This window comes from Rosa rugosa, chromosome 7, assembly GCF_958449725.1.
Source record: "Rosa rugosa chromosome 7, drRosRugo1.1, whole genome shotgun sequence".
NCBI classification, from domain to species: Eukaryota; Viridiplantae; Streptophyta; class Magnoliopsida; order Rosales; family Rosaceae; genus Rosa; species Rosa rugosa.
Window position 1 is genome coordinate 5,992,608 of NC_084826.1, and position 27,995 is coordinate 6,020,602.

General features: G+C 39.1%; 2 protein-coding genes and 1 pseudogene across 5 annotated transcripts in view; 2 read left to right on the forward strand and 1 right to left on the reverse strand.

Moving 5' to 3' along the window:
• LOC133721718 (UMP-CMP kinase 4-like) overlaps positions 1–24,733 on the forward strand; it is a 29,710-nt gene extending 4,977 nt beyond the window's left edge. Inside the window, exons 1-2 of one of the 3 annotated variants that reach the window (XM_062148409.1) lie at positions 23,910–23,964; positions 24,175–24,733. In XM_062148409.1, coding sequence (XP_062004393.1) covers positions 24,202–24,732 — 531 coding nt within the window. In that variant the 5' untranslated portion in view covers positions 23,910–23,964; positions 24,175–24,201 and the 3' untranslated portion in view covers position 24,733. Of the gene's footprint in view, positions 1–23,909; positions 23,965–24,167 lie in introns of those variants that run through there. The other 2 variants (XM_062148406.1, XM_062148407.1) reach the window with 2 other exon arrangements.
• Positions 35–27,984, forward strand: LOC133721719 (uncharacterized). Of its 2 annotated transcripts, XM_062148411.1 has the most exons (2): positions 35–592; positions 27,790–27,984. In XM_062148411.1, exons 1-2 carry the CDS (start codon positions 128–130, stop codon positions 27,820–27,822), a joined length of 498 nt encoding a protein of 165 aa, XP_062004395.1. In that variant the 5' UTR covers positions 35–127; the 3' UTR covers positions 27,823–27,984. The 2 variants fall into 2 exon arrangements, with proteins under 2 accessions (XP_062004395.1, XP_062004394.1); XM_062148410.1 differs by lacking the exon at positions 27,790–27,984 and having other exon boundaries at positions 35–785.
• LOC133723333 (ATP-dependent zinc metalloprotease FTSH 12, chloroplastic-like) lies at positions 18,166–22,855 on the reverse strand (annotated as a pseudogene).
• Positions 27,985–27,995: the final 11 nt, after the last annotated feature.

The following is a 27,995-nucleotide window of genomic DNA, read 5'->3' on the forward strand; positions in this document are numbered from 1 at the left end:
CTCAGCTATATGAATCCCACCTCTCTCAACACAGGTCTCATCCTCACCTTTGTGAGTTTGTTCACACACTCGAGCACATTTCAAAAACCAAACATCACAAAAAAAGAGCACCAAAGTTTTCACAAGAATGTCTCTTATAACTGACGAGGTGAGAGCCAAGGCTGATGAGTTCTACCAAGGTGATGCTATCTGCCAGGAGAAGTCAAAGTTCTTGCTCACAGAGAAGGGTCTCCCCAATGGGCTTCTGCCCATGAAGGACATGGTGGAATGTGGCTACATCAAAGATACTGGCTTTGTTTGGCTCAAGCAGAAGAAGAGCACCACCCACAAGTTTGAGAAGGTTGGGAGGCTGGCGAGCTATGCAACTGAGATCACAGCCACTGTTGAGAAAGGCAAGATCAGTAAGCTGACTGGAGTCAAGACCAAGGAGCTCTTGGTCTGGGTGTCACTCAGTGACATCTATTTGGATGACCCCCCAACTGGGAAGATCATCTTCAAGTCTCCTACAGGGCTATTCAGGACATTTCCTGCCTCGGCTTTCGAGCTTGATGGACCTGATGGTGGCAAGGCATTGGAGGTCAATGAGGAGGAGGTCAATGAGGAGGTCAAGGACGTCCCCGGAGCTGTGGAGGTCTAGGCTGATTGCTATAGATTTCATGGTGTATGATCTGTAATTTCTGTACTACTACCAGAGCCAAGAAGAAGGCTTTGCTTTATTTCTAGGTCTATTTTGACCATATGTATTTCAACTATTCAAGTACTTTTACTAGTGCCAATTTACTATATACGAAAGCTGAGTTTCACTGTTCTACTGTTCCTAAGGCAACAGTAAGGAACAGTTTGTGGGGCTGGAAAAGACCGTTCTGCCCCTACTTTGAGATTTATTTGTTCCGCTGTGTATCGGCGTCTACTCTAATCCCTCACACGCAAGTCAAAATCCATCTCAAAACCCAAAAATCACTACAAAAAGGAGCAATTCAAAACATAATAGAGTGTCAAAATCTAACTCACAAAGAACTGTGTTGACGACCATAACTTCCAAAACAGAGCCGACCCAGAAGTTTCAGGGTATTGACTATTTGAGATGATCGGTTTTAGCACTCGATGAAAACTGTTTTTGTTTTTTTTTTTTTCCTCCGGAATTTCGTGACAGAGAAAGAGGCGAGACGAAAGAAAGGGAGAAGAGAACGGGGAAGAAGGAAGAGAAAGAGAAGAGACAGACTGGAAGCTCTTGATTAAAACAACACAAGTGGAAGGTATTTGTTGCTTTTTGATAATTTGATTTGAAATTTCTTCTGGGTTGTATATTTGATTGATCAAGGATTGGATTTGAAATTTTTTCTGGATTTGTTATAATGTTATTTAACAAGAAACAACTAGAAAAGCTGGAGGGGCATATTCGAAATAAGGACTCTCCCACCTCCATGATCAAATTAGTTAGAAAGTGGCTCTGAAGATCTGACGCCCCCCCTCCCCCCCCCCCCAAAAAAAAAAAAAAAAAAGAACATAAAAAGCGGCTTTGATGCAAGTGGCCTAGTGGTTCTTGTCTAGTTGGGTGTGCTCCCCAACCTAGGTTCGAACCCCGAAGCTGTCAAGGTGGCCGGACATTGTGCTGCAATGCACAGTTTGAGCATTTCACATGCGCCGAAAGGGTTTATCTTGGGCCTAGGAAGCCTTTGGGTTCCCCTTGACACAGTCAAAAAAAAAAAATTTGAATTAATGAGGATTAGATTCTGAAGGGCCTTGCTGTAGGAGGTGTGGTGTCCAACCGTTCTGTTGTTTAGCTTCGCGTTATTTGATGCATAGCATATAATCTTGCTCTTTAATTCAGTCCTTAATTGATGTTATTGTATGATTAGTGAGTCATCTACTTTTGGAGTAATTAGTATAGCTATCTCCACTATGTTCTGATGCAAATGAAACACAGGCCTAGCCACCTATATATATGTTATAGCATTCCAGTTTGGTACGGCAATCACAAATAAGAACTAAATTATTTTTATATGCTCTGTATGTCTGTTACTTTTTGTGATACAAGCTTTTTGTAAAATGTTTAGGCTTTTTCTATAGTTGTAGACTACTTTGATTGAAGTCAAAGTTTTGGTCCATTGTTTGTGCCTTGGTCATTTTCAAACGTGATAGTTGGTCATTGGCCTCCAAACAGCATGTTAGTTTACAGGCCACACAATTAGAATGTGTTACTCCTTCCTTATTTTTGTGAATGCTATTCGTGTATAAATCTCTACATAAACAATCTACCTAGGAGGCCGAATACATGGTGTTCAGATGTGATTTTATTTTGGTATTAATCAGTATGATTTTATTTTATATTCATCTTATTCATTATTCAGTCAACAAACCAACTTAAGAGGTTGTATACATGGGCTTCAGATATGATGCTTTTTAGTTAAATGTTTTTACACAGGTGTGATGCTTTTTAGTTAAATGATTTCACACAGATGTTTTTAGTTATGAATCTTGATGTTGGATATGAGCATTGATCTACATCTACCATTTACTGTAAAATTGCTGCAACTAAAAAGTACTAATGCCTTGCGTTTTAATTTCTTTTAAGTTTAAGGGCAGTTCCTTATTTGTATTCTATAGAGATCTGATATTCTTATTTGTTAGCCTTTGTCTTTTGTTAGTTCTGTCTCTGTTGCACCTTTTTGGTCTATTGTGGAAATTGCAGTGCAGTTGGCCAGCTGTTTCATGATGTATAGAAATTAGGTTTTGAAACTGAAAGTTCAGCTTTCTATTTTTGTTTACTGTGTAACTGTTTTCTCTCCAGTTGCACCATCTTTGGTTTAAGACAGAGTGGCAAAACTGTCTACTTAGAATTTTCATTAGGTGTTTCTTTCCTAACAAATACCAAATGATTTTATTTTGGTGTGATTTTAAGGTCTACTTCAATTATGTGCATTTTCATTTACTAATAATGAATAGAAGCATGGTTTTCATAAATTACAGAGGTAACTGCTACTAAGATGATTGTTGTTTTCATATTGGGGTTTTTGTATAGTAATTTTGTTTGTTTTGTGGATTCATTAGGTGACAAAAAGTTTTGGTCAAGGAAAGGAATTTGAGATATTTTCAAATTTTCTGGAATTTTGACCCAGCCACTTACTTTTGCAAAACTGTATTGATCTACTCAGAATTTACAGTCTGTTCTTAATTTCAAATCTTAATTCTATTCATGAACTCCAGTACTCCACTACTTTTCTGCTGATATTGATGTGAGTTATGGATTCATACTTAGTGCTCAACTTTCAATTGAATCTATGTCATATTTATAGTCAGTGAATGCTGTTCTGTTGGGTTTGTATTCTATTTGTGTTCCAATGGTTAGCATCGCTCCTCTTTCCTCAAATTTTTACGTCTGTTTATAGATAGATGAATAGTATTGAGATACCCTCGATAGTTTTTATTGTCTTCTAATTCTACTACGATGGAACTTTTTTGATAATCGGTGTTTCTTTCTTTTGGTATTTGTCCAGTGTTTTGCGTGTTGAGTAACTGGAGTTTGTACCTAGAAGATTGGGTTCATCGTGAAAGCGTTTAAGCTGATTTTCTTCAATTTGTTATGTGTTTTTCCACATTTTTTCTGATTACATCTTTTACTTTCATCTCTGTTCTGAAGCATTTACAGACCTACAACAGCTTCGTATTGTAAATTTCCATGTGGATGATACAAAAGCCACCTTGAATGTTTGTTTGGATAAGCAATTTATCGGGGAGGAGTTGATGTGGTAAGCATATGAATTTAGAGACGCTCTTCCTCCTTTACGTTTGTGTGTACAAAAATGTTGTCAATTGCTTTGAGGTATAGAAATGATATGATAACTCATAGAGGCTATATCATTGCAAAGCAATTGACAACATATATCATTGCAAAGCAACTTTTCAACTGTTTAAAAATATGAAGTTGGTTTTAAATTTTGGAAAACTACAAACTTTCCGCTGCCATGAAATCACAGTAGAGATTGAAAGTTATTATGAAATAAAATTTCTATTTTGCCACTGTTTACTTTGCCATTGAAGGGATTGCTAACATTTTATATTATGCAGGGCAACCACTACCCCGGAACTGTGTTGATCAATCTATCTAGAAGGATACCCTTTTTGAAGCATCTTTCTCCTACTTTGCTTTTGGACCTTGCTTTTGTAGACATGTAATGTATCTAATAATTGTAAATGCAATATTTCTGACCTAAATCATATTGACAATATACAAACATCTTCTTCACCTCAATCATGATATACACGTGGACAACTTTGGGTGACGTGGAGCCCGTGTGGCCGTTAGACATGCACACGTGGGTAACCCGCTCTGATACCATGATAAAGTAATCTGGGGTTCACATCCAAAACCAATTGGCAATGGATGGAGTGGCCCAAACCCTTATAAACCCATAGACAAGGTCTCATTTTTCCCATGTGGGATGTATATATTCTCAACAAATCAATACTTTTTTTTTTTCATTTCATTCATAATAGTGAATCCCGCAGCAACGCGCGGGCAATCTTGCTAGTTTTTACTGTAAGAGTAGGTCTACAATTGTTAAGTGATGATCCAATTTTTACGGCACATCATAATCAGGACTCAGGAGGCATTCGTCTTTTTGTTTTTCATGTTATATGACTTGTTATATAATGTTTAGAGCCGTTCCTGCAACACCATATAGTATATCATAAAAGCTTGTAGTACTGCTATATTATTGAAAAGCAAAAGCTTGTAGTACTACTATATATTTGAAAAGTAGTAATACCGGATATTCCTGGCTTGTATTAATAGTAAAAAAATTATATATTGGTCTTGGACAGGCTCTGTTGCAGACAATGTTACATTCAAAGATACATCCTTATGAGGGTATGCTTTCAGCTAAGATGGAATATGAAAGCAAAATGAGGGGTGCCCAGAGAATGGCGTAAGCTTTTTTCTTTTCTGGATGGTCTCATCCAAAACGTAATTTATTATATAACTCGCTGTTATAGCTGAAATTTGGTTATCTAAGATAATCATTTGATGGTTTTTGTCAGTACTTTACAATTTTTTTATTTTGGAGGATTCGCTAATTTCATTCTCCATTACAGGTTCAACCCTGTGGTTGGTGGAGGGCCTAATGCTAGTGTAATACATTATTCTCGAAATGATCAGAAAGTGAGTTGATTACCAAATCCAATGTATACTTTTTCTGGTCACAATCTAGATTAGTAAAACGAAAGAATTCTATTTGTTCTTAGGGAGCCCTTGTATACTTACAAAGATTGATATGTATTGTTGTGCAGATAAAGGAAGGAGATCTTGTCTTGATGGATGTTGGTTGCGAATTTCATGGTTATGTCAGTGATCTAACCCGCACCTGGCCACCCTGTGGTAGCTTTTCTTCAGCTCAAGTATGGATGGCTAAATGTTTCTTCAACTTTTTAATAGGATTTTAAATAATGATTTATCTGCCTTATCTTGGTTTAGAATATCTATCAAAGCTGTTAAAAAGTTTCTTTTTAACATTTGAACTTTATGTGTTTATCTTTTTTTTTTTTTTTTTTTTTTTTTGGTGATGGGAGGATTTTTATTCAACAAGAAGCAACATTACAAGCGAAAGACCCAAACCGGGCCCAAAGAAAAAGAACAAACAAACGAAAACAAACAGCCCAACAAGCTTCAAACACAGTGCAGATCGACCAGGAGAGAGATGAGGCAGTGACGTCGCCGCCACCAGCCAAACCCAAGGGTGACACAGAAACGTCACCAGATCGGCGGGCGAAAACTTGGAGTCCAACCAACAATCCCATACAAGAATAGCAGCACAGAACCCATCGAAATATTTCCATAACCCAAATCTCTAAACCATACAAAACAACTTCCGAAACAAACATAGGAACCAACAAAGAAGAAAAAAATAAACGATCCGCAGAGGGATCAAAGGGACAGATGGCCAAGGACCATGCAGACCCTTGTTGCACTACCGAATTCATCGGATGTACACGCGATAAGGGGACAACCCCGTTGAAAGAGACGATCCAAATGACGCCGACGTCGGAGCTCCAGAGGACCAACGAGCTATCAGTGAAGTGGAGTATGAAAGGTGAGGAAGATGTGCACCTTGACCATGAAGAATCAGAGATTTGAGATATTGAGGAAAAGGAAGGAAAAAGAGAAGAGAGGACTGAGGGAAAGGACTTGAGAAGGAAGAGGGATGGTAGGGATGGGGAGGATGAAGAAAAAAGTAGAACAGAGGGTTGATAGGGATGGGTAAACTGGAATTGATAAATTAGGAACGGTTGGGAGAAGGGATCTGGGGATGAAAGGAAAACAAAAGCAGAAGGGAAATCATACCGGCCACCGCCGTGGCAGAGAGCTACCACGAGAAGGGTAGGGAAAAAGCCTCACGAAGAGGGAGGGTATCTCCCCTGACTTTCAAGCCAAAGATCCAGATCAAAGAGATCTAGATCTGGCAAGAAAGGGGGGAGGAGGGGGAAAGCTGTGTCGGCTGGGTTTTTTTAGAGAGAAGGCAGAGTTTCTCTCTCTACGAGAGTATAATATCGTTATTTTATGTGTGTTTATCTTTGGACACAATATCTCACATGAGTATGCTACTAGGAATTGAAACTCACTTAATTGGGGGCATCTCTGCTTCTTGTAAACATAGTATGGATTACCTTCGATTTTATCACTTTATAAATCAATAATCTATCCATCTATCTTTCTTTCTTTCTTTTACATTTCTCTTAAATTGAGGCTGGGAGTTACAACTGTAGTTTCATACTGGCATGCAATCTTATGAACATATCTATGTTTTAGTATGAAAAAGTCTAGTATTATCTGTCTCCATTAATTCACAACGTCATAGACTTTGCCTGCAATGCTTCTCAAAAAGAGCTGCCACATGTTAGGAGGGTAGTCCCTAATGAAGTAATGCAAAGGAAATAAACGCAAGAAAAACTGGAAATTAAAAGAGATAATTTTCATAGATGGCTGTCTCCTCTCAACGTTTACAACTTATACGAGATTTAAAGCTAGCAGATCTTGACACTTGTCAAAGATCAGGACGTAAAGTAATCCCCTAGTCAACAAACCCTATTTGAACTAGCCATGTGCCAAACATGTGCACGATTACAAGAGTTGCTTGATTGATAACTACAAAGCGATGCGTATTGAAATGCAAGGTCAACTAAGTCAAAAGCAACAGTCCTAACAATATTGAGAGATATTCACTGGAGAATCATAACATTACTCCCACATTCACAAGAAACTTGTCCTCAAGTTTCAATTATCTGAATCGAAACGAGGAAACCGACGCATGATGTCATCAACATATTCCCATGTGGCATCTTCAGGTAAAGACCCAGTGAATTAACCATTGTGTAGCTGCAGAACCTCTCCTCTTAACCATTCTGATTTCCAAAACTGCGACTGGTTCCCATTTAGAGTTGGCTAATGATGCTGCAGTGTACGGATGAGATAGAGGGATAAAATGTGCATACTTGGTTAGTTTATCAACAACTACCCAAATAGCAGTTTTACCTTCAGATTTCGGCAGGGCATCAATGAAGTCCATAGATATGCTGCTCCAAGCCTTGTCAGGGATGGAAAGAGGCTGCAATAATCTAGGTGGTTTGATTGCTTCATAATGGTTTCTTTGGCAGACTTCACAAGCAGATACAAACTCTTTGATATCATGGTGTATACCTAGCCAAGTAAAACTCCTGAGTATTCTCTTATGTGTTCTAGACCTTCCTGCATGACCTCCCAACAACCCTTCATGGAACTCAGCTATTATTTTTCCCCTCCACCCATCAGTTAAAGGTACAAACATTCTGTTCTTGTAGAGTAGCTGAGAATGGTTCAAAGAGAAAATTTTTTTACTTGCAGGATCTTGATGTAGTGCTAGCACAATGCTCTGGACTTCAGGATCTGCTTCACAAGACTTTTGTATGTCAGCCACATAATCATGGACTGGCTTGGATATTCCCGACAGTAAAGCTAGACCAACTCCTCTAGAAAGGGCATCCGAGGCAACATTATTCTTCCCTGCCTTATATTGTATGGTGTAATCATATCCTAACAGCTTTAAAAGCCATTTCTGTTGAGCTGGTGTAGTAATCCTTTGATTCAAAAAATGTTCAATGGTCATGTGATCTGTGAGGATTTTGAAGTGGTGTCCCAAAATGTAGGGTCTCCAATGTTGAACAGCAGCTACCACAGCTAGCATCTCTTTGTCATAAACTGAAAATGACAAATGCCTTTGAGATAGAGCCTTGCTCATAGATGCAATGGGATGGCCATCTTGTGACAGCACAGCTCCAATTCCCAAATCTGAGGCATCACACTCGATTACAAATTCTTTTGAGAAATCCGGAGTTGCAAGGACAGGTGTACTGATGAGGGCTTGCTTTAATTTTTCAAAAGCAAATATAACTTGTTCAGTCCAATGAAATCCATCTTTTTTTAGCATGTCAGTCAAGGGTTTAGCAATAATCCCAAAACTCTTGACATATTTTCTGTAATAACCTGCTAATCCAAGGAACCCCCTCAACTCCTTTAAGGTCTTTGGTTGTGGCCATTGTTTGATGCACTCAATCTTGGAAGGATCCACTGCTACCCCTGCTGCACTGATCACATGTCCCAGGTATTCAACTTGTGGGACTCCAAAATTGCACTTACTTCCTTTAACCTTCAATGAGTGTTGCTGTAATCTCTCAAATACCAACTCTAAATGCTTCAAATGATCCTCCAACGTGTGGCTGTAAACTAATATGTCATCAAAGAAGACTAAGGTAAACTTTCTGAGGAAGTCTCTTTTTTTTTTTTTTTTTAACAAATAAGGGATTATGCGATATTAATTCCTCGGAAACAGACGATGTATGGAGCAAGTCCCACCCTCAATCCCGAAGGAGAAGGGTCTGCCACACTCTGGGAACCCACCGCCCGTCCCCCTATTCATATTTTATTAATAAAACAAAAAAAAAGAAAAATACAAAAAGAGGGGGGGGGACATAAACCTTACCCCAGAAAACCAGAGAAGTAAATAAAGCACAACTCTAATCAAGCATTACGTTGATAAAGAATGCCCATATCATCCCTAAGCAAGAAAGGAGACAGAGTAGATGGTGCGGTTGAGTACCAAACTAATGCAGTGGATGCCAAACCCATGTTTGTCAACCTATCAGCAACTGTATTCCCTTCACAGAGCACATGAGAGCAATGAAAGGTCAGCGAACGGATACGCGCTAAACACTCCGTAGAGGCCAAGGAGGGACAAATGAAGAAGAGACAATGCAAGCTAACACTTCATTCATAACCGATTGGAAAGTGGATGGGGCATTGGTTAGGCCAAATGGCATCCCCAAGAACTCATAATGTCCAGAGTGAGTCCTGAAAGCTGTCTTACAAATGTCTCTCTCATCCATTCTTATTTGATGGTACCCTGACCTTAAATCCAATTTGGTGAATATGGTTGCTCTATGTACTTCATCCAACAACTCATCTACTACTGGAATGGGATATTTATCCTTCACAGTTGCAGCATTTAGAGCTCTATAATCCGCACATAACCTCTAAGTGCCATCTTTTTTCTTGACCAATAATACAGGAGAAGAGAAAGGGCTGACACTTGGCCTTATGATTCCATTGTCCAGCAGTTCATTGATGATTTTCTCAATCTCCTCTTTCTGAGAATGAGGATATCTGTATGGTCTCACATTGATAGCAGCCGTATTTGGAAATAATTCAATTTTGTGGTCATGCCATCTAGTAGGAGGAAGATGAGTGGGATTTTCACACACTTCAGAATACTTGTGAATGAGTTCTTGAACTTCTGGTGGCACATCTTGTTTGTGGTGATCTTGGGAGATAGCATTACGTTAAACCATTACTGCCTCTCTTTCCTTTCTTAGCAGTCTAGTCATCGATTTACAGCTCACTATTGATGCCTGAGTATTAGTCTCCCCTTGAAGTACATGCTGCTTCCCATAACTGTTAAATTGCATCCTCATAAGCTCGAAATTCCATAATATATCTCCTAGAGTTTTCAGCCAAGCAGCTCCTAATATCACCTCACACCCTGATATAGGGAGCACACAGTAGTCAACTTTACAGCTGTAGTCCTGTAGCTGCATTTGTACAGTAACCTGCCTCCTAGTTTGCAATATGTCCCCACTTGCCAATCTGACCCTAAGTGGCTCGATGTGTTTGACCATAGCAGGGATATTTTTTAGCAAACTGGGATGTATAAAATTATGAGATGCACCCGAATCAACTAGTACATGCACCTTCTTCTTATGACATAACCATTTTAGTTGCATAGTACTGTTGTTAGGGTCCCCCAGCATTTGTAATTGCAATTCTTGTTCCTGGTCATCATTGTCTTCCACTAAGGGAGGTTGAACTCCTTCACCCTCAATAAGATTGTTAGGGTCTTGCACTGCCACTTCTTCCTGCATAACCTCCATGATCATCATAGCTTGACCCCTCATGCAATTGTGTCCAGGCCTAAAGATTTCATCGCAGAAAAAACATTGATTTCTAGCTCTTCTTTCCTGATATTCTGCTTGAGTTAACCTCCTGTGTCCCCCAACTTGGTTGGCTGCAGCTGGTGGGGGTGGGGGTCTGTTTTGTGGAGCAGGAGGATGATTTCTCAACTGGCCAATTGCTCCAGCATGCGTGTTCCCTAGTCTATTAGGAGTGGCATGAGTAGCCTTGTGCACAAATGTTCCTCTAGGGTGGTTTCTAAGATTCAGTTCCCTTTCTTCATATACCTTAGCTAATTCACAAGCTTCATACAGTGTCCTAGGTTTTTGAGCCTTAACATCAGCTCTGATGGCATCCTTCAACCCCCCTATAAAGCAAGAAAGAAGCACCTGTTGAGAAAATCCAGGTGCCCTTCTTGATAATTTTCTAAATTGATCCATATATTGTTCCACAGTTCCCATTTGAGACATCCTGGCCAAGGCTGCTTGATAATCCACCACATTATGTCCGCTAAACTCCCTCATGAGAAGATCAGATAGTCCCATCCAAGTGTTTGGAAATTCAGTTTTGAACATGTACCACCGATCAGCAGCTCTGTCAGATAAGTGCATAGTTGCTAGAGCTAATTTCCTATCCTCTGGGATTTGATAAAAATCAAAATATTGCTCTACCTTTTTGAGCCATTCAACAGGATCTCCACCACTAAATACACTAAATTCCAGTTTCATTTGTTACATAGTTGACAAACTAGGATCATTGATTGGATAGGGTTGCTGCTGCATAGGTTGAAATTGGGGGTACATGGGGTATTGTTGTAAGGGTACAAAGTTCTGTTGGGGCATTGTAGCATGACTGGACTGTGGAATATGGGTAGTGGTTGTGGCAAACGTAGGTTGAGCATGAGCTGGAAAGAAGTGATGAGGAGTTCTGAGCACCATGGTAGTAAGGAACCGCAAATGGTAAAGTAGGCTGAGGAGGCATGCTAGGAAAGTTAATGGGAGAGTGGGAATAGGGTCCTGAGTAACTCATATTGAAGGGTTCCGGTCATCTGACTACTATGTTGAGGATAGGGCATGAAGTATGGACCTCCAAAGACATTAAAAGGTTGTGATCCAAAACCAGTATGCTGATAATAGTGAGTTTGATTTTGCTGCTCCTGGGTTTGAGATTTACTAAAGCTGGGTTCACCTCAAGTGACGTTAGCACTGTGGATAGATGATATTACTATTCCTGAAGCATTCGTTATCAAGGCATCACCAGAGCTAGGAGGAGTAGATCTACTGACAGGACCCGTCCCAAATTTCACCCTGAAATCCGAACTGGCCCTGCGGGGCCCACCTTAGAAGAAATTCTTCCAAAAATTTGGCAGAACTTCCCTTAAAATGGACTACTCAAACCTGTAGAAAGGAAATTTACACTTCTAAATCACTCATCCTGATTCTCCTGGAGCCACCCTGCTCCCCAAATCACAACATTGTCCAATTTCACAAATATCAGTCTCAACCCAAAAACAATATTAATCCCACAGGTTATCAGAGCAATACTAATCCACTAGGTAACAAAGAAAATAGAAATAGAATGAGTACGCGGAAGCAATGCTGTTGGTTATGCCTCGACTCCATGTACGCCCGACCTCAACTAATTTCGCCTGCAAACTGGTCATTTGAAACCGAATGGCCTAGGGGAAAAGTATATGAAAACGTTAGCGTGAGTGGACAAAAATAAATAATTGAAAAGAAAAAGGATTTTATACTTTCCCACATTTATTTCTTTAAAAACTCGATGCATGCAACAATGGTAAAACATTTATCTCTTAAAATCAGGAAACTGGAAATTGGGAACTGTAAATCAAATCCGCTGAGTATCGTATCATCGGACTAGACCCCGCTAGCCCAGAAATAATATAAAAGTAGGGGAAGAAGATAGCCATACGAATGAGCCTCCCAGGCTCGGGTGATAGCCTCCCAGGCTAAAGTACTCCCATATACTCCCGTTATATACCCACACGCCACTATGTGTAGCGATTAGGATACTGGGCTTCAGCATTACTATCACAAAGACAGTAATCAGCGCCACAAAGGTGGACGGGCTTCGGTGATCCCATCACCTCGCCACAAAGGCCGACGAATCAATGCTAGCAGTGATAATAGTCACCCAAAGTATGGCAAAAGAAAATCCGAAAACCACATAAATCCATAAAGCTTCCCCAACTCTCGCAAATGAATTTCCAACGACGTGTCCCACACGCCAAGAGTATCTCAAATCAATAGCAAAAATGTGAGAAATAATAATAAATCATAATTTCGAATCCGGGCATAACAAAATTAATATCCGAAAATCACAACCGGAATAATTTATAATCACTTCATGAAACTCATCAATGAAAGTAATTCCTCGAGATAAATCGAAATCAAAATCCGAAAACAATTATATGCTCAAAATGTAATACGATAAATAACTAGAGCATTACTTTAAGAAATAAATGCATGCATCATTATTTAAAAACAAAAGTCCACTCACAGTACTATTTATTTTATTTAGGCGATCACGCGTACGAGTTCCTTCATCGAGCAATAGCTCGGTACGACGCCCTGTACATAAATATAATTCGTGAATAACTATTCTATTTAAATACAATTCTCAAAATCGAATCCTCATAAATCATCTCTCCAATTCTTCTCGGATTCAACCCACATTCTATCACTGATGCCAATTCGTTAATTTAAAGGTTCCAAGGCAGAACCGAGAGATATCCGGCGGTCGGATTTTCATAAATCGATAACCGAAATTCTGAATTTCCAGGAATTTATAATCGATTCAAAACTTCCCTAATCTTCACAAAACTTCATCTCTATAAGCTCCACAACATTTATAGGATTTAATTGGGCTAAAACAGAAATTAAAAACCTACTCTACTCGCCTCCACGCGCCACCAACAGTGGCAACGCGTGGGCCCCACGCGCAGGCGGCCACCACCTCCGATGACCACCAAAAATTGGCAGCACCACCTATTCAACAGACCCAACATTTTTCACAACTACAAGAAATTCCAATTTTACCTTTAAGTGCTCGAGATTGGCCGGTGAAGAAAATCCAGAAATTCCAAGAACCCTAGGATCGAGTTTTGATCGATTCTCCCTCTACACTGCAAATCGTGGCTCAAGGCCAGGGGCAAAATGATCCTTGGCAAAAACTGCACCTTCGACCGTGGTTTGGTGGCTAGAAACGGCCGGAATCGAAAGAATTGCTGGAAAACCCCAATCTGCTACAGTTTTCTTCAAGCCGTCGATTCCCACTTTTCCTGCCAATTCGCAGTGACCCGCTGCTGCTAGCGTGTGGAGGAGAATGAGGAGCGCCGGTGATGACCGTGGCTCGTCCCCAGGTGGCCGGACGGCGGCGAATCGAAAGGAAGAAGGAGAGAGTCCGACGCGGGGGAAGAAGAAAGAGGAAGAGAGAGAAATCGGGGTAGGGGGGGTAGGTTTCCTAAAATGGAAACTTACCCTGGTAACTCGGCTATTTATAGAAAGTTACCGAGAACAGTAACCATGAACAGTATTTATAACTTTCGCATACGAACTCCGATTTTTAAGTACCACATATGCACGCGCTCGATTTAACGTCCTCCACAACTTTCATGAAGGAAACTTTCTCAAATTTTGACCCAAACAAAATTCAACAATTTAGGGCCACTAAAAGTATTAAAACAAAGTAAAGGTGAAAGTAATTCCTGTTTACCATCTAAAAAAACTAGTAGACCGGTAAATTGAGGTACGGGACGTAACATCTACTGTTATTCATGTTGGAGGTTGCTGGTGCCTTTTCAGTTTCAAACTCACTAGCAAAACCAAGAATCACTTCATTGTGAGCTAAACTTCGAGGCAGACTATGCTGGGGTTGAGAAATACTACCACTTGCAGCCACTGTGTGTGTAGCCGAGGAGACACCTCTAGTGGAAGACACAGACTCTAGTCTAGCCGTCATAGCTGGTGAGCTAGAGTTTGGAGGAAGGGAACCAAACTTAAGCGCTTGTAGATCTGGATCTGGGTCTGGAGTGGGGTGGCTAGGTCGATCCCTCAAAGATCTCAGCTCCTCCAACATTTCAGTTCGAAATGAAGAGAGAGAGTCTTGGTATCCACTTAAAGTCTCTTGCAGGGCATTAATCCTAGCAGTAGTTTCATCCTTATGGACCTGCAAATCGAACTCAACGTTGGTGAGTTCACCCGAACTTGGTGGATGAGCTCCACCCCCCTTTTGTTTCACCATCGCCCTCAGATCGAGAGCTCTGATACCAGTTGTTAGGAGGGTAGTTCCTAACGAAGTAATGCAAAGGAAATAAACGCAAGAAAAACTGGAAATTAAAAGAGATAATTTTCATAGATGGCTGCCTCCTCTCAACATTTACAACTTATACTAGATTTAAAGCTAGCAGATCTTGACACTTGTCAAACACCACATCTTGACATCAACTTTCAGCTGATATCTATTTTTGTTCTCTTATTATTATTCTGTTATTGCATTTGAGCTTTTTATTGATAAATGTGGCTTATCAATGAGGTCTATATTTCAGGAAGAGCTATATGATCTTATTCTGCAAACAAACAAGGAATGCGTGAAGCTTTGCAAACCTGGTGCTACCATTCGGCAAATACACAACTTTTCTGTATGATCCTTTGAAACAAATTTGTATTTGTTAATTTTCTAGTAGAGAATTTCATCTTTACTTTATGAGACCTAATCTTACCTAATGACTCACATATATGCATAGGTTGACATGCTTCAAAAAGGACTCAAGGAGATTGGGATTCTGAAGGAGGACTCTAGACGTAGTTCCCATTATCAGCTGAGCCGTTCCTACCATCAGCTGAACCCTACTTCCATAGGTTTCTCTATCCATCCCTAGTCAGCAATTTCAGTTTTTTTTATTTGTACTAGGCATGTGTTTTGACTCTCCTTGTAATGACTAAGCAAGAAAAGTACTGCCAATTTTCTGGATGATTGCCTTTCCTTTTCCTTCTCACTCTTTTTTTATTAAGAATTGAAACTAAAATATCTGTTTGTTAATCTATATTCTTTAAATTTTAAACAGTTTGGAACTTTGGATCAACAGTTATTTCACATTAAAAAACTCTCCCCATGTGTAAACCTGTCCTGCCACTATAGAGCTCAGCCATATCAAATTCAATATATATTGGGAGAGTCACAGATTTGAATTTAGGATCCTGCTATAATTTTCATTTATGACTGCTCTTTGAAGATTACTGTTCAGATTTGTATCAGTAGTTATTACATATCTTAACAATGAAAATTCCAATAATTTAGTTTTTGAACTGGTTAAGCAGGATGATGTGTTAAAAAGATATTTTGTGATAAAAGTTTTTTGCCTCTTCCTTTTCTGTCCAGGTCACTATCTAGGAATGGATGTCCATGATTGTTCTAAGGTCAGCTACGACCATCCTTTGACGTCCGGTGTTGTAAGTTGGCTCCCTTAGAGCAAGTCCACCGGTATGACTTTGCCCGGGCAAAGTGAGGGAATGATGATGTGGTGACCGGACATGGAGAGAAACACACTTGCAGCGGTTGTTTCTTGCCCGGGCAAACCTTGGCTTTTCTTGCCTGAGGCCAAAGAAAAAGGCAACAGCCTGACTATTTTCTTGCCCAGGCAAGAAAGAGACGAGCTCATGGAGAAGGAAGGCTGCAAACACAACGTGGGGGACGTCAGCAACACAGGGGAGAAGGAGACGCGCCTGCTTGGGAAGTGAGGGACAGCAGCTTGACGCGTGGCGCCGCAACTGCTGAACGACTGCAGCAACGCGCTTGTCGCGTAGCGACATCCTTTGGGCCGGCAGCTGCAGACCACGTGGAAGAGAACCATTGGAGGCTTTGCATTTAAATACCACTGATGAACAGTATTTTTTGCGTGAACAGTAGCGTGAACAGTGAAAGAGTGAAAAGTGTTCACCGGGCAAGAAAAACAACGGGTGCAAACCCATGTCCAGTGGCAGTGAATAGTAACTTGACCGGTCGAATTCTTGACTTCTCGACCTTGACATTTCTTGACTACGGGTGGACTTGCTCTTAGCGAAGAACATGCATCTTTCTAGCTTATATATGTTTATTTTTTTCAATTTACCTGCTTTATAGTTGAAATGATGACAGTGTTGCATTAATTGTTGTGTCAGTTGTGTGTACACATACTCTGGCCAGCAAGGCTGATTCATTGTTTTTTTTTTTTGACAAGATCGTTCTGTTTGTACACAAGTGATAACAATTGAACCAAATCTACGGTTTAGGCCCCGTTTGGGATTGCTTCGCTTTTAAAAAAATCAGCTTTTGTTCAAAATTTTAGATTTTATTGTGTTTGGTAAATAAATAAAAAGCAGCTTTAATTAAAAGTTATAGGTCACTGGCAGCAGATTTTAGAAGCAACCTAGAGGTTGCTTTTAGAAGCTGCTGTGGATTAAAACACACTCTGCAGTTGTTTTATGTACTGACAGCACTTTTAAAAATATTATTTACCAAACACGAAACTGTTTTAATTCACAGCTGATTATTCTCACAACACAGCAGCAGCAGTTTTTTAAAAAAGTCGCAGCAATCCCAAACTAGCCCTTAGTTTGGGATTGCTGTGCTGTGAGAGGAAGCACTTCCGAACTTGCTGTGAGAAGAAACAGTTGAGGTGTTTGGTAAACTGTTTTTAAAAGTGCTGTGAGAACGAAAAGCAATTTGTAGGTGTTTGGTAAATTGCAAGGCAAAAGTGCTTTGGCTGGGTATAATTACCAAAATGAGCATACATGCTAAGATATGCTACTAAAATACATAATTTTGTTTTTTGATTATGTAACTATACCAAATAAAAAAATTGTTTTTTGATTATATAACTATACCAAATAAAAAAATTTCTCATGTATTATTCTTGTACCCTTGGTTGGACCGAATAAAAGATTTACTTTAAACTCTTCAATATGCATATTATGTTTTACTATTACACAAAATAAGTCTAGAATATTTGGATTAATTTCCCACCATAGTTCAACGGGAACCATTGCACAAAATAAATTAAAGTCACTTGAAATTTGCAACTAAATGCTAAGTAGATGCATTCATTAGACTTTGCACTACACCAAAAATGTTATCAGACAACGGCAGAAAACCGTTGTGGGATTTGGAGACCCACCGTTGTAGAGCGAGCCGTTGTCTGATGAAAAATCAGACAACGGTGGAACACAGTTGTGTGATAAACAGAAAGACAACAGGTATGTGTTATAACTGTTGTGTGATAGCTCGGCAGATGGCTCGGCAGATGCCAAGCGCAGCTGCGCAGCAGTTGAAGCGCTGTCTTCAGACAACAGTGCCAGTTTTAAGCTGTTGTATGTTAAGCGTGTCAGACAACATTTTTTTATTTTGTCTGTTGTCTGATTGATCTTCAAACTTCAGTTCTTGGACTATATCTGTTGTGTGATTAACTTTAGGACAACAGAGTTCAATTGCTTCTGTTGTCTGAGTATAAATTAGAAGACACTGATTTGTTAAAACCCGATGTGTGATATGAATGATTGCAATGTGTTTCTATCCCATTTTTGGCCATTCAGACAACGGGCAGTCATCTATATCTAATCTGTTGTGCGATCATTTGAATCTCATTCCTGAATTAGAGAGTACGTCATCAACTACAAACATTGCAAACCATCAAATGAGAAATCTAACCAATACTCCCCGCGTGATGCTGCGGCTTTGCATTGAAATTTTGTATGTAAAACAGTCATAATCATAAGCTAAGAAACATTAATTGAAAAATGTTATAACTTTACATATTACAGAAATGGTGTTTAAACCAGACTCATATTTTTTCATAAGTTAAGCTCTCGGAGGAGGAAAATTATGACCATGACCATCACTTAGTGCGTCTTTAACAGGGATTTTAAGATTCCAAGTTCCTGTTGAAGCGCCAACAAACTGTGAAATCCCTTTTAATGGTTCATCAGTTGGAGTCATCTTTGTGGTTGTTTGAATGATCAGTATAGAGTCAGGAACATGAACAAATTCAGCTCCATAGCTCACATCCTCGAACATGACTGGAGAAAGGTCCTTCATTTTCTATAATCTCTATAACCTCCTATAATTGGGAACCGCAGATTGTGAGTTTACAGATCTAACAAGTCCAGTGCAAGAATTTCAAGAGATATGAAAGTAACTGCTTTAGAATCAATATCACAGTGATAATGCCCTACAAGTACGTTTTATAACTTACCAACCCAGTAATCCTTCTCTAATAGTTCCTCAGTAATCATGTCCAGAATGTGCCTGTTGTTTCTCAAACCATTCATCGCAAGTTCTTCTGTCGCAAGTTCTTCTGTTTCTTCGATGTACTGCAACCAACACCAAATATCAACCAGGTATATTTAAATGAAAAACTAAGGGAAAAGAAGATCAACTTCAGCTCCAGAACTTGAGATATTCTCAAACAAATATGGGTGTAGGGGGATATCAACCTACCATATACAGAGAGACATTAAGCATCCATGAGTCAGACATAAGAATCAGGTCTGTCAAAAAGTTGAGGAAACTTGCAACATATTCTAATGGAAAACCTTCTTTCATAGTAACATATATTCTTTTTAGGTCTTCTGTAAATACAACAGCAGCAACCTGTCCAAGACAAACCACAACATCAGATACTGCCAACATAAACCTTTGCACTTTTAGCCAACAATGGAGAAAAAATCATCTTAGATGCATGATGCTTCCTATTTCATTTGGACTTGTGGACAATTGACATGGCAGCATCCAATGAACCACCAAGCGAGGCATAAAATACACAAAGTTCACAGGCAGTTGGGAAATGAGTTCACGTCTCTCAGTTTACTCAGCCTCCTTGTACAGTACCATATTTATTTGTCTACTAGTATTAACTACTACTGAGCAAATTGAGTAGGTGCCATGATCACATCCCATTTCATAAATCTACACCATACAGTACTATTTTTAACTATTTTAGTCCAGAAAAAAAAATGTTTAGTCTTCTATACTATGGAATATGAAAGGTCATGTGCTGCTTAAACACACTCACTGAAGTACAAGAGAAGCCCAAATGTTACAAACTCTTGCATGGAAAGCAGTATATGCATGAGATTACTCATAATTAATGCAACACCATCTCATATTTAGTTCAACACCAACTCATAATTAGTGCAACAAGGAACAAGTGGATCAATCTACAAGGTGTATAACAAAGATAAAAACAAAGGAGAGCAACAGGTTACCTCAGAGCTGTCAAGCTTTTGAAGAAAGTATGTATAAGGAAGTTTGGGACGATAAAGCCACCATCTTTTAGCTATCCATAACGCCCTTTTCCTTGTGTCTCTGTTACCTTCTCCACTACATCCTTGCGAAGACTGTTTTCAACCTCTTTCATGTCAAATTCAACTACATACTTGGAATTTGCAGAGTCCAACTGTTCCGCTAACTTTTCTTTTTGGAGGATCTCCTTCCATTTCTGAAGTCTTTCACGCCATGTTCCAGTATCTTCTTGAACTTCACCTGCAAAGCAAAAGCCACAATTGGGCCATAAGGGTAGAGATGACCAAAGACACTATTGATGATAAAATCCAAGACAAATTTCCGTGCAAATACATGATATTGTCTCTGTAATAACCACCAGTGAGTTGCAGTTATCTATTAAATCTTTAGAATGCAGATTTACACCAAACAGGAAGAGAAACGCAAACGGCCAATTACTGTGAGACCATTCCTTGAGATTCATTGTTGCTCATTTGTAGAGGGGTTTCAGACAAAATTATAGATCAACACCCTAAACAGAATTAAAAAAATAACAATAAATAAATAGATTTTCCGACTGAATTCTGTTTCTATTTAGGCAATAAACTTCTTGAAAAACCACAACCTTTTTTACTAAAAGACATAATTCTCATTAAAATCAATAAGTTGTCCACTACCTATAATATAATTCCCACAGGTGCAATATCATAATTGCAATCATTCAGACTCCAGCTAATACCACCACAAACTTTGCCACATACACATATAATAGAATATGATATGTTCAAATTTCACAATTCATAATGAAATACGCTTCCTCATTGAATCGATTTCATAAGACACTCCTAAAATAAAATTTTCCCATGCTGGTTTAAAGTAAGGATCAACTCAAGATACTTCACGTAAGTTCCAAACAGACACTAACCAGAAATTCCCAGGTCTTCTTTCAATTCCTTCTTTTCTTCTGGATTTAATTTTATATCACTGTCAATAAATTGTTTTACATTGTCCTGAGGCAGCTGCGGATCATCATCCCATGCATCCTCTCCCACTTAAGAACTATCATGGACAAGTGTTCCATCAGGTCCTTCAACAAACTTCTTCATTTTCAGGCCTTTGGGCGTCGTCTTCCTCCACATACTCTTCTTAAGCCTGCAAGGTAAGGGAAAAAAAAAGAACCGGGATTAAGCAAAACACAGCTCCTTAAACTTCTCTATCTTTATTCCTCTTTCTTCCTTCTAGTTTAAAAGTTTAAACCATGTCTATATTAAGGCAATATTCAAATTCTAAGCAGAAATGTGATGCAGTTAAACTGACCAAAACGGAAAATACACACAACATGAGGAATCAAATTACTTTCTAACATTACTCGGAGATGGCTCAGGAATCACTGCCTCCATATAAGCCTCTGTCAACTCTTTCCTCTGGCGATCTTGGATAGGAGCTCGAATTGCTACATATATTCTTTGACACGAAACTACGGCAATAAAAACATAGAAAACCAATGCAGCAACTCTTTTAGGTTCCCATGTCTTGATATCCTGAGAATAACAAATGACAGTGTTATCAGTAAATCAACTAATTGAAAGTTACACTCAGTTCCCGCCACAACTTGATCAAAACAAAAGACTAAAGCTTTGTAATAACTTCCATTATCTTCCAACACATTGCAACAACGAAATGAGAAGCTAAAACTAAATACAAGAACTTTACCTTCCATCTTTCCCACTGATTCCCACTTACAAACTCGGGCACTAACTCGGTCCTAAACCGTTCCAACTCAGTCCCACCTCTCTTTAATCCTTCCCCAGCTTGCCCCAAATACTCCCCCACCTTCACATTCACCTCCTTCAAATCAAACCCAGTTTCCTTCTTCACCGAGTCACCAAGAAACTGATTCATAAACTTGCGAAGCGCAGCCCAGCCGGCATAGTAACCTTCATCAGTTAAGCACAACAAAACCAACCAAGAAATCAAACTCTTAACCAGTGATTAAATCCTGAGCTGTGAACTCTAATAAAAATAAAAAATAAAAATAAATTCATACCGCGGTTAATAATGGGTGATCTTCTGACAGGTCTTCTCACAAATAAATGGACATAATCGTCTTTCATGTAACCCTTTTTCACGCAGGACCTTAATCACAGCAAATTGAGTTCAAAGTTAGCAACTTTGTATCTAAACTCAGCATCACCAAACTTGTGTAAAGTTCAATTCTTTGGGTTTTTCTTCGAACCCAAAAAGAATGTGAGTAAAAATGAATATGCGATTCAACCTGTTTTTCCAAGATATGACCCAGGTATTAAGACAGAAGAAATTGAATAGACAGATCTATATCGATGAGATTCGTAAAACAGAAAGTAGATCAGTAAGGCTTATCAAACCAAGAGATTTGACGGAATAGAAAAAGAACAAAAATTGCCAATTATCGCTAGGAAGAACATGAAAAAGAATCATACCCAGAAATAAGCAGCGGGAGTTCTTGAAATTGTGCAATCTCGCCGAGAGTTCACCTGGAACTAGCAGTGGATATCGGGTATTCTTCTACAAAACCCTAGATTCACGGTTGTTCTTGAGCAATCTTCTGCAAACCATCTTCCACCGCCCGTTCTCGCCTTTTCGGGAGCCTCAATAATCAGCTCGTTTTCTGGCAACTCGCCCAAATCTTGCCATCGGAGGATGACCGGCGGCGCTGCTTGTTCTTCATCAAGTTCCTGGCCCATGGCTGTGCGGTGTAAATCCGGCTAATTGTGGAGACGAGAGTTAGGTCAATGAAATTTGGGTTTCAAATTGAGGGTTCGACCAATAGAGATTTGGTTAATTTTGGGGAATCTGAGATTGGGGTTTCCCTATTTGGGATTTCAGAATGAAAGAGAGCAGAAGACTATGATTTCTGGGTAAAGAAGAGAGTTGGATGAAGAAGAGAGCGAGAGAAGACTGAGAGTGAGACAGGGAGAGGAGCGATCTGAAGAGAGAGAGAGTAGAACGTGAGAGAGGACAGAGATTTCGCGAGAGAGATGGGGAGCTGTGAGTGTTGGGCGTCTTGAGAGGAGATCGAGAGGTTATGAAAAACTTACTAACTTTGTTTAAATGCGCCCTCAGTTGTCTAAGCATTAAGCAATAGCTTTGTTTTCTTTTTTTTTTTAGTTACTCAGACAACGTATAGATACATTTACGTTGTCTGAATTGCTACATAGCTGAGGGAACAAAAGATGAAAATTTCCCGCTTGTGCAAATCAAAATGCCAGTTTTGGCACTTAGGCTAGGCATTTCTCATTCACACAACAGAAATAGTTCATTATGTTGTAGGAAGTTGCAAGCATGACAAACCATTGAAGCCAAATTTGCTTGTTTTGGGGGGGAATGAATGTCATTTTGGAGACATCTTCAAATTATGCCACTTACTTGCACAACGGCACATTAAAAACCATTGTATGATGATTTGCAAGTATACTCCTACAACACAAATAACTAAACTGTTGTACAATTTAGTGGCATCTAGGGTACAATTTGGAGCCAAATTTGAGTCCATCTAGGAGGGAAATCTGCCGCAATTTTTTTTTTGATTCACACAACAGATTATTCTTGTAACCGTTGTGCAATGACCTTCTAAACAAAAACTTCAGAATTTTAACCACCTTATACAACGGAAGTTTAGTAAACATGTTGTGTGATTCACTTTTCTTCATCACACAACACATTTTTTTTTTCGTTGTGCAAAAAGTGTGGTGTGTTAACGTTTTTGGTGTAGTGTTGTGCAATTGCATTTCTTAACACCTCCATTTCTTGTCTTCCCGGACCATCTCCATCATGTTCATTATCCTCCATCTCTTCACTAGTCTCTTCACTTGAGTAATTTCCACAAAAATTGCGATACTCTGGATTGATCTACAAAAGAAGAAGATAAGAGAAGATTGTTACTTATAATAATATTGATCACAAAAACTGAGCAGCAAATGCAAACCCGAATGCATATATTAAATTACATTTATGCTATCATCTTTCTTACATTAGTACAAATGCGCTTAGTCACTTTAATGATCAGATCAGTATGTGTTTGCTTTGTTTTGCTAATGAATCTGCGTAATTTGGTGCAAAATTAAATCAGCAATGATACTGAAATTTTTTTTTTGATTTGATTTGATTTGTATAGCCTCAGCTTGTGTAGATCACACAGTTTTATAGGATTGTCAGAAGCCACATTGCTCTTGTTAATTAGGAGTTGACTATTATTTTGATTGTGATATACATTGCATTTGGTTGTTCGTATTATTATTGTGATTGTTGTAGTCGAATTTTATTATGTGTTGAATCTGGATATATGTTGCATTCTTAAAAGGAAAATTTGCTAGAAGCAATAGCAGTGCTTATTTCTCTTTTGGATGTACTTGAGATTTTACAGTTGCGGATGTTTTAGTTTGTGCAGATTCAGAGACGATTAGTTGGTGCCAATGGGAACAGCTGTGGGCGCAGTCGACAACAAGGAGACAGCTCGAAGCTTAGCTGATCTGAATCCTAGTGTAGTGTTTGTCTTGGGTGGTCCAGGCAGTGGAAAGGGTACCCAATGTGCAAACATTGTTAAGCATTTTGGGTACACCCATCTCAGTGCTGGTGATCTTCTACGAGCTGAAAGGAATTCTGGTTCTGAAAATGGAACCATGATTTCGAACATGATCAAAGAAGGACAAATTGTTCCTGCGGTGGTGACGATTAAGCTTCTGGAGCGAGCAATGCTGGAGAGTGGTAATGACAAGTTTCTCATCGATGGGTTTCCTCGTAATGAAGAAAACCGTGCTGCATTTGAGGATGTGACTAAAATCGTGCCCTCATTCGTCCTGTATTTTGATTGTTCTGAAGAAGAGATGGAGAGGCGCCTTTTGAGTAGGAACCAGGGAAGAGAGGATGATAATGTAGAAACAATAAGGAAGAGGTTTTGTTTGGTGCTTTCTTTTGTTTATGTAATAGTGCATAATGTGGAGTAAAGTATTGCTCTATTGTGTATCTTTTCCAGATTGGTGATTTCACAATGATGATGTTAAATGATTCGATCCCTCTGTCTCATTTATCTTGATATCACCTGCAATGCATAGAATTACCTTGAATGTAGTATCTATAATGTTCAACAAATATGATCCAACCAGACCAAACTAACTTGAGTAACTTCCCCAAACGCACAGTGAGGACATAAATGTTCAATGGATTTCACATCTGCTCAACTGAAATGTTCATTTAAATGGGTCTGTTTTGGACATTGTCACATTGACACGTTTAGGTAAACAACAACCAACTAGAATATTGTTATTCCTTTTTTATGAAACTGTTGCACGCAGATCCAAGCATTGTATGTTTCGGTTATATATATTTTGTGTTTTTATAGCATGTATGTGACCACATGCCGTTTAGATATTTCTCGTCTTTATAAAAGTGAGGAACCTAATCACCAAATTATCCGTGAACCGATGAAAATATCAGCTTGGTGTGAGTTTTGACCCACATTCTTCATGGAGGTATTATAGGTTCATGAATCCAACATGATTGAATTAAGCAGATCAATACCAAGTGGAAAATGTATTTTATCAATCACTTTTTGTAAACCCAAATTTTCTCCCCAAAGATTTGTAGTTGGCTACACGAAACTATGAAAATTTAACCCCAACATGAGGGGTATCCTAGACTATATGGTACGAAATCCAAACCGAACAACAATATCTTAACATTAACCATCAGAAAATGCTAAAAGATAGTCCTTTGCTGTAGTTAACAAAACATCCTTGTCTGATAAATACAAGGGTAAAGCTAGCTCACTTTGAAAGGAAACCCTACCAAAATCATGTCTCTGGGCTGTGGCAATGTTTTCTACCTCTATTGTTGAACAAATGTTCATATGTTCCTTCGGGAATATTTGATACAGATTTCGACCAAAATTATGTATATGACATGTACAAAACTCATTTCTATGATCTTAAGAGATATCAAAATTTAAAACAAATAAAGCATTAAGTGTCAACTAGTTAATTCATTTTTTTTTTTAACGAGATATGAGGTATCAAGTCACTCCGGTTACATTAGCGAATCAGTAATACACCTACCGAACCAATATTCAGACTGAGATCTACAAAGGTATTACAACAAAGGTAGACGAATCCTCCACCACAGACGTACGAACCTGAATGCCCCTCAACATGAGAGTAATCCTAGACTTTATGGTATGAACTCGAAACCGTACAACAACATCTTAATCTTAACCCCTAAGAAAAGGTAGACTATCTGATAGTCTTTGCTTTGTCTTGTGTTAACAAACGTCCTTGCCTAATAAATACAAGGGACAAGCGAGCTTGTATTGGAAGGAAACTATACCAAAATCATGTATATGACAAACGTTTTTCTACCTCTATTGTTGAACAAATTTGTTCATTTGGAGACATTGGGATACGTAACTCGACTAAAATTATGTATATGACATGTACAAAGCTGATTTCCGATGATTTTAACAGATATCGACCTTGAAAACAGCAATAACACTCATTCAGCAACAATGAATCCACATTTTCCCTTCGGGTATAGCCTTATAGGACTTCATAACTGCTACAGTCTTTCGAAAGATATTAAACCTCCAAACTATATAAATTATGAGGTGGGCCTGGCTGCCGATGCTTGGCATGCAAAAATTGATTAGGTGATGGACTTATTGATGTAGGTAGCACTGTGACCGTCTGCATTTTCCCCATCTTTCTGTAATCTGGACTTCTGGACATATCAAATAAGATGTCAACTCCCATTAATAGGTCACCGTTCCCAACTAAATACTACGTGGAGCACTACTATTCGTTCTGAGCTTAACCCTGCTCTTCCCAACTTAACGCCATTACTCCTCCCACAACCGTCTTGGACACATACCTCTAACCCCTCCCTACCCCTACTTATTCAAGAAAACTACAATCTTCGGAGTTCTGAGTTCTGCCAAAAGAAATATCTCAAATACTTGCCAAACTGTTACTGCTCTTACACGACTTTAATTGAGCAACGTGGTACAATTCTCATTTAATTATTTAATCAGACAGTATATATTTTAGTTGAGATATGAGTTTAAGTTTAATTTTGGTGCTTAATAATAATGTATTTACAAATTGTCCTACATATCTTAGATTCATTATGAACTTTCTTTCTAAAAAAAGAGAGAACAAGAGCTACCATTAGAATGGTAGATACTAGATTGATTGCCCTCCTACATGTAATGCAAGATTGTGATACCAAACTTCCAAAGTATCATCATTAACTTTAATAAATATCATTAAATTTGTGCAATCCAAATTGGGCAGATGACATTAATAATCCTTGAAAGAAAAAAGAATTTTTTTTTTTTTTTAAAAAAAGGTCTTTAGCAATTGTTGTGATGTAGGAGGGCAACAGTAGAGTGGCTTTTTTGTTAATTTGGAGAACCCACAAGGGCAAAGTTCTAACTCCTCAGCTATATGAATCCCCACCTCTCTCAAGTCTCAACACAAGTCTCATCCTCACTTTTGTTCACACAACTCGAGCACTTTTCAAAAACCAAACATCACAAAAAGAGCACCAAAGTTTTCACAAGAATGTCTCTTATAACTGACGAGGTGAGAGCCAAGGCTGATGAGCTCTACCATGGTGATGCTATCTGCCAGGAGAAGTCAAAGTTCTTGCTCACAGAGATGGGTCTCCCCAATGGGCTTCTGCCCATGAAGGACATGTTGGAATGTGGCTACATCAAAGACACTGGCTTTGTTTGGCTCAAGCAGAAGAAGAGCACCACCCACAAGTTTGAGAAGGTTGGGAGGCTGGCGAGCTATGCAACTGAGATCACAGCCACTGTTGAGAAGGGCAAGATCAGTAAGCTCACTGGAGTCAAGACCAAGGAGCTCTTGGTCTGGGTCTCACTCAGTGACATCTATTTGGATGACCCCCCAACTGGGAAGATCACCTTCAAGTCTCCTACAGGGCTATTCAGGACATTTCCTGCCTCGGCTTTCGAGATTGATGGACCTGATGGTGGCAAGTCTCTGGAGGTCAAGGACGTCCCCGGAGCTGTGGAGGTCTAGGCTGATTGCTATAGATTTCAAGGTGTATGATCTGTAAGAGCACTACTACCAGAGCGAAGATGAAGGCTTTGCTTTATTTCTAGGTCTATTTTGACCATATGTAATTCAAGTACTTTTACTAGTGCCAGCTTTCGTATGAAATAAAATTTACATTTCCCTAAACCGCCGTCTTT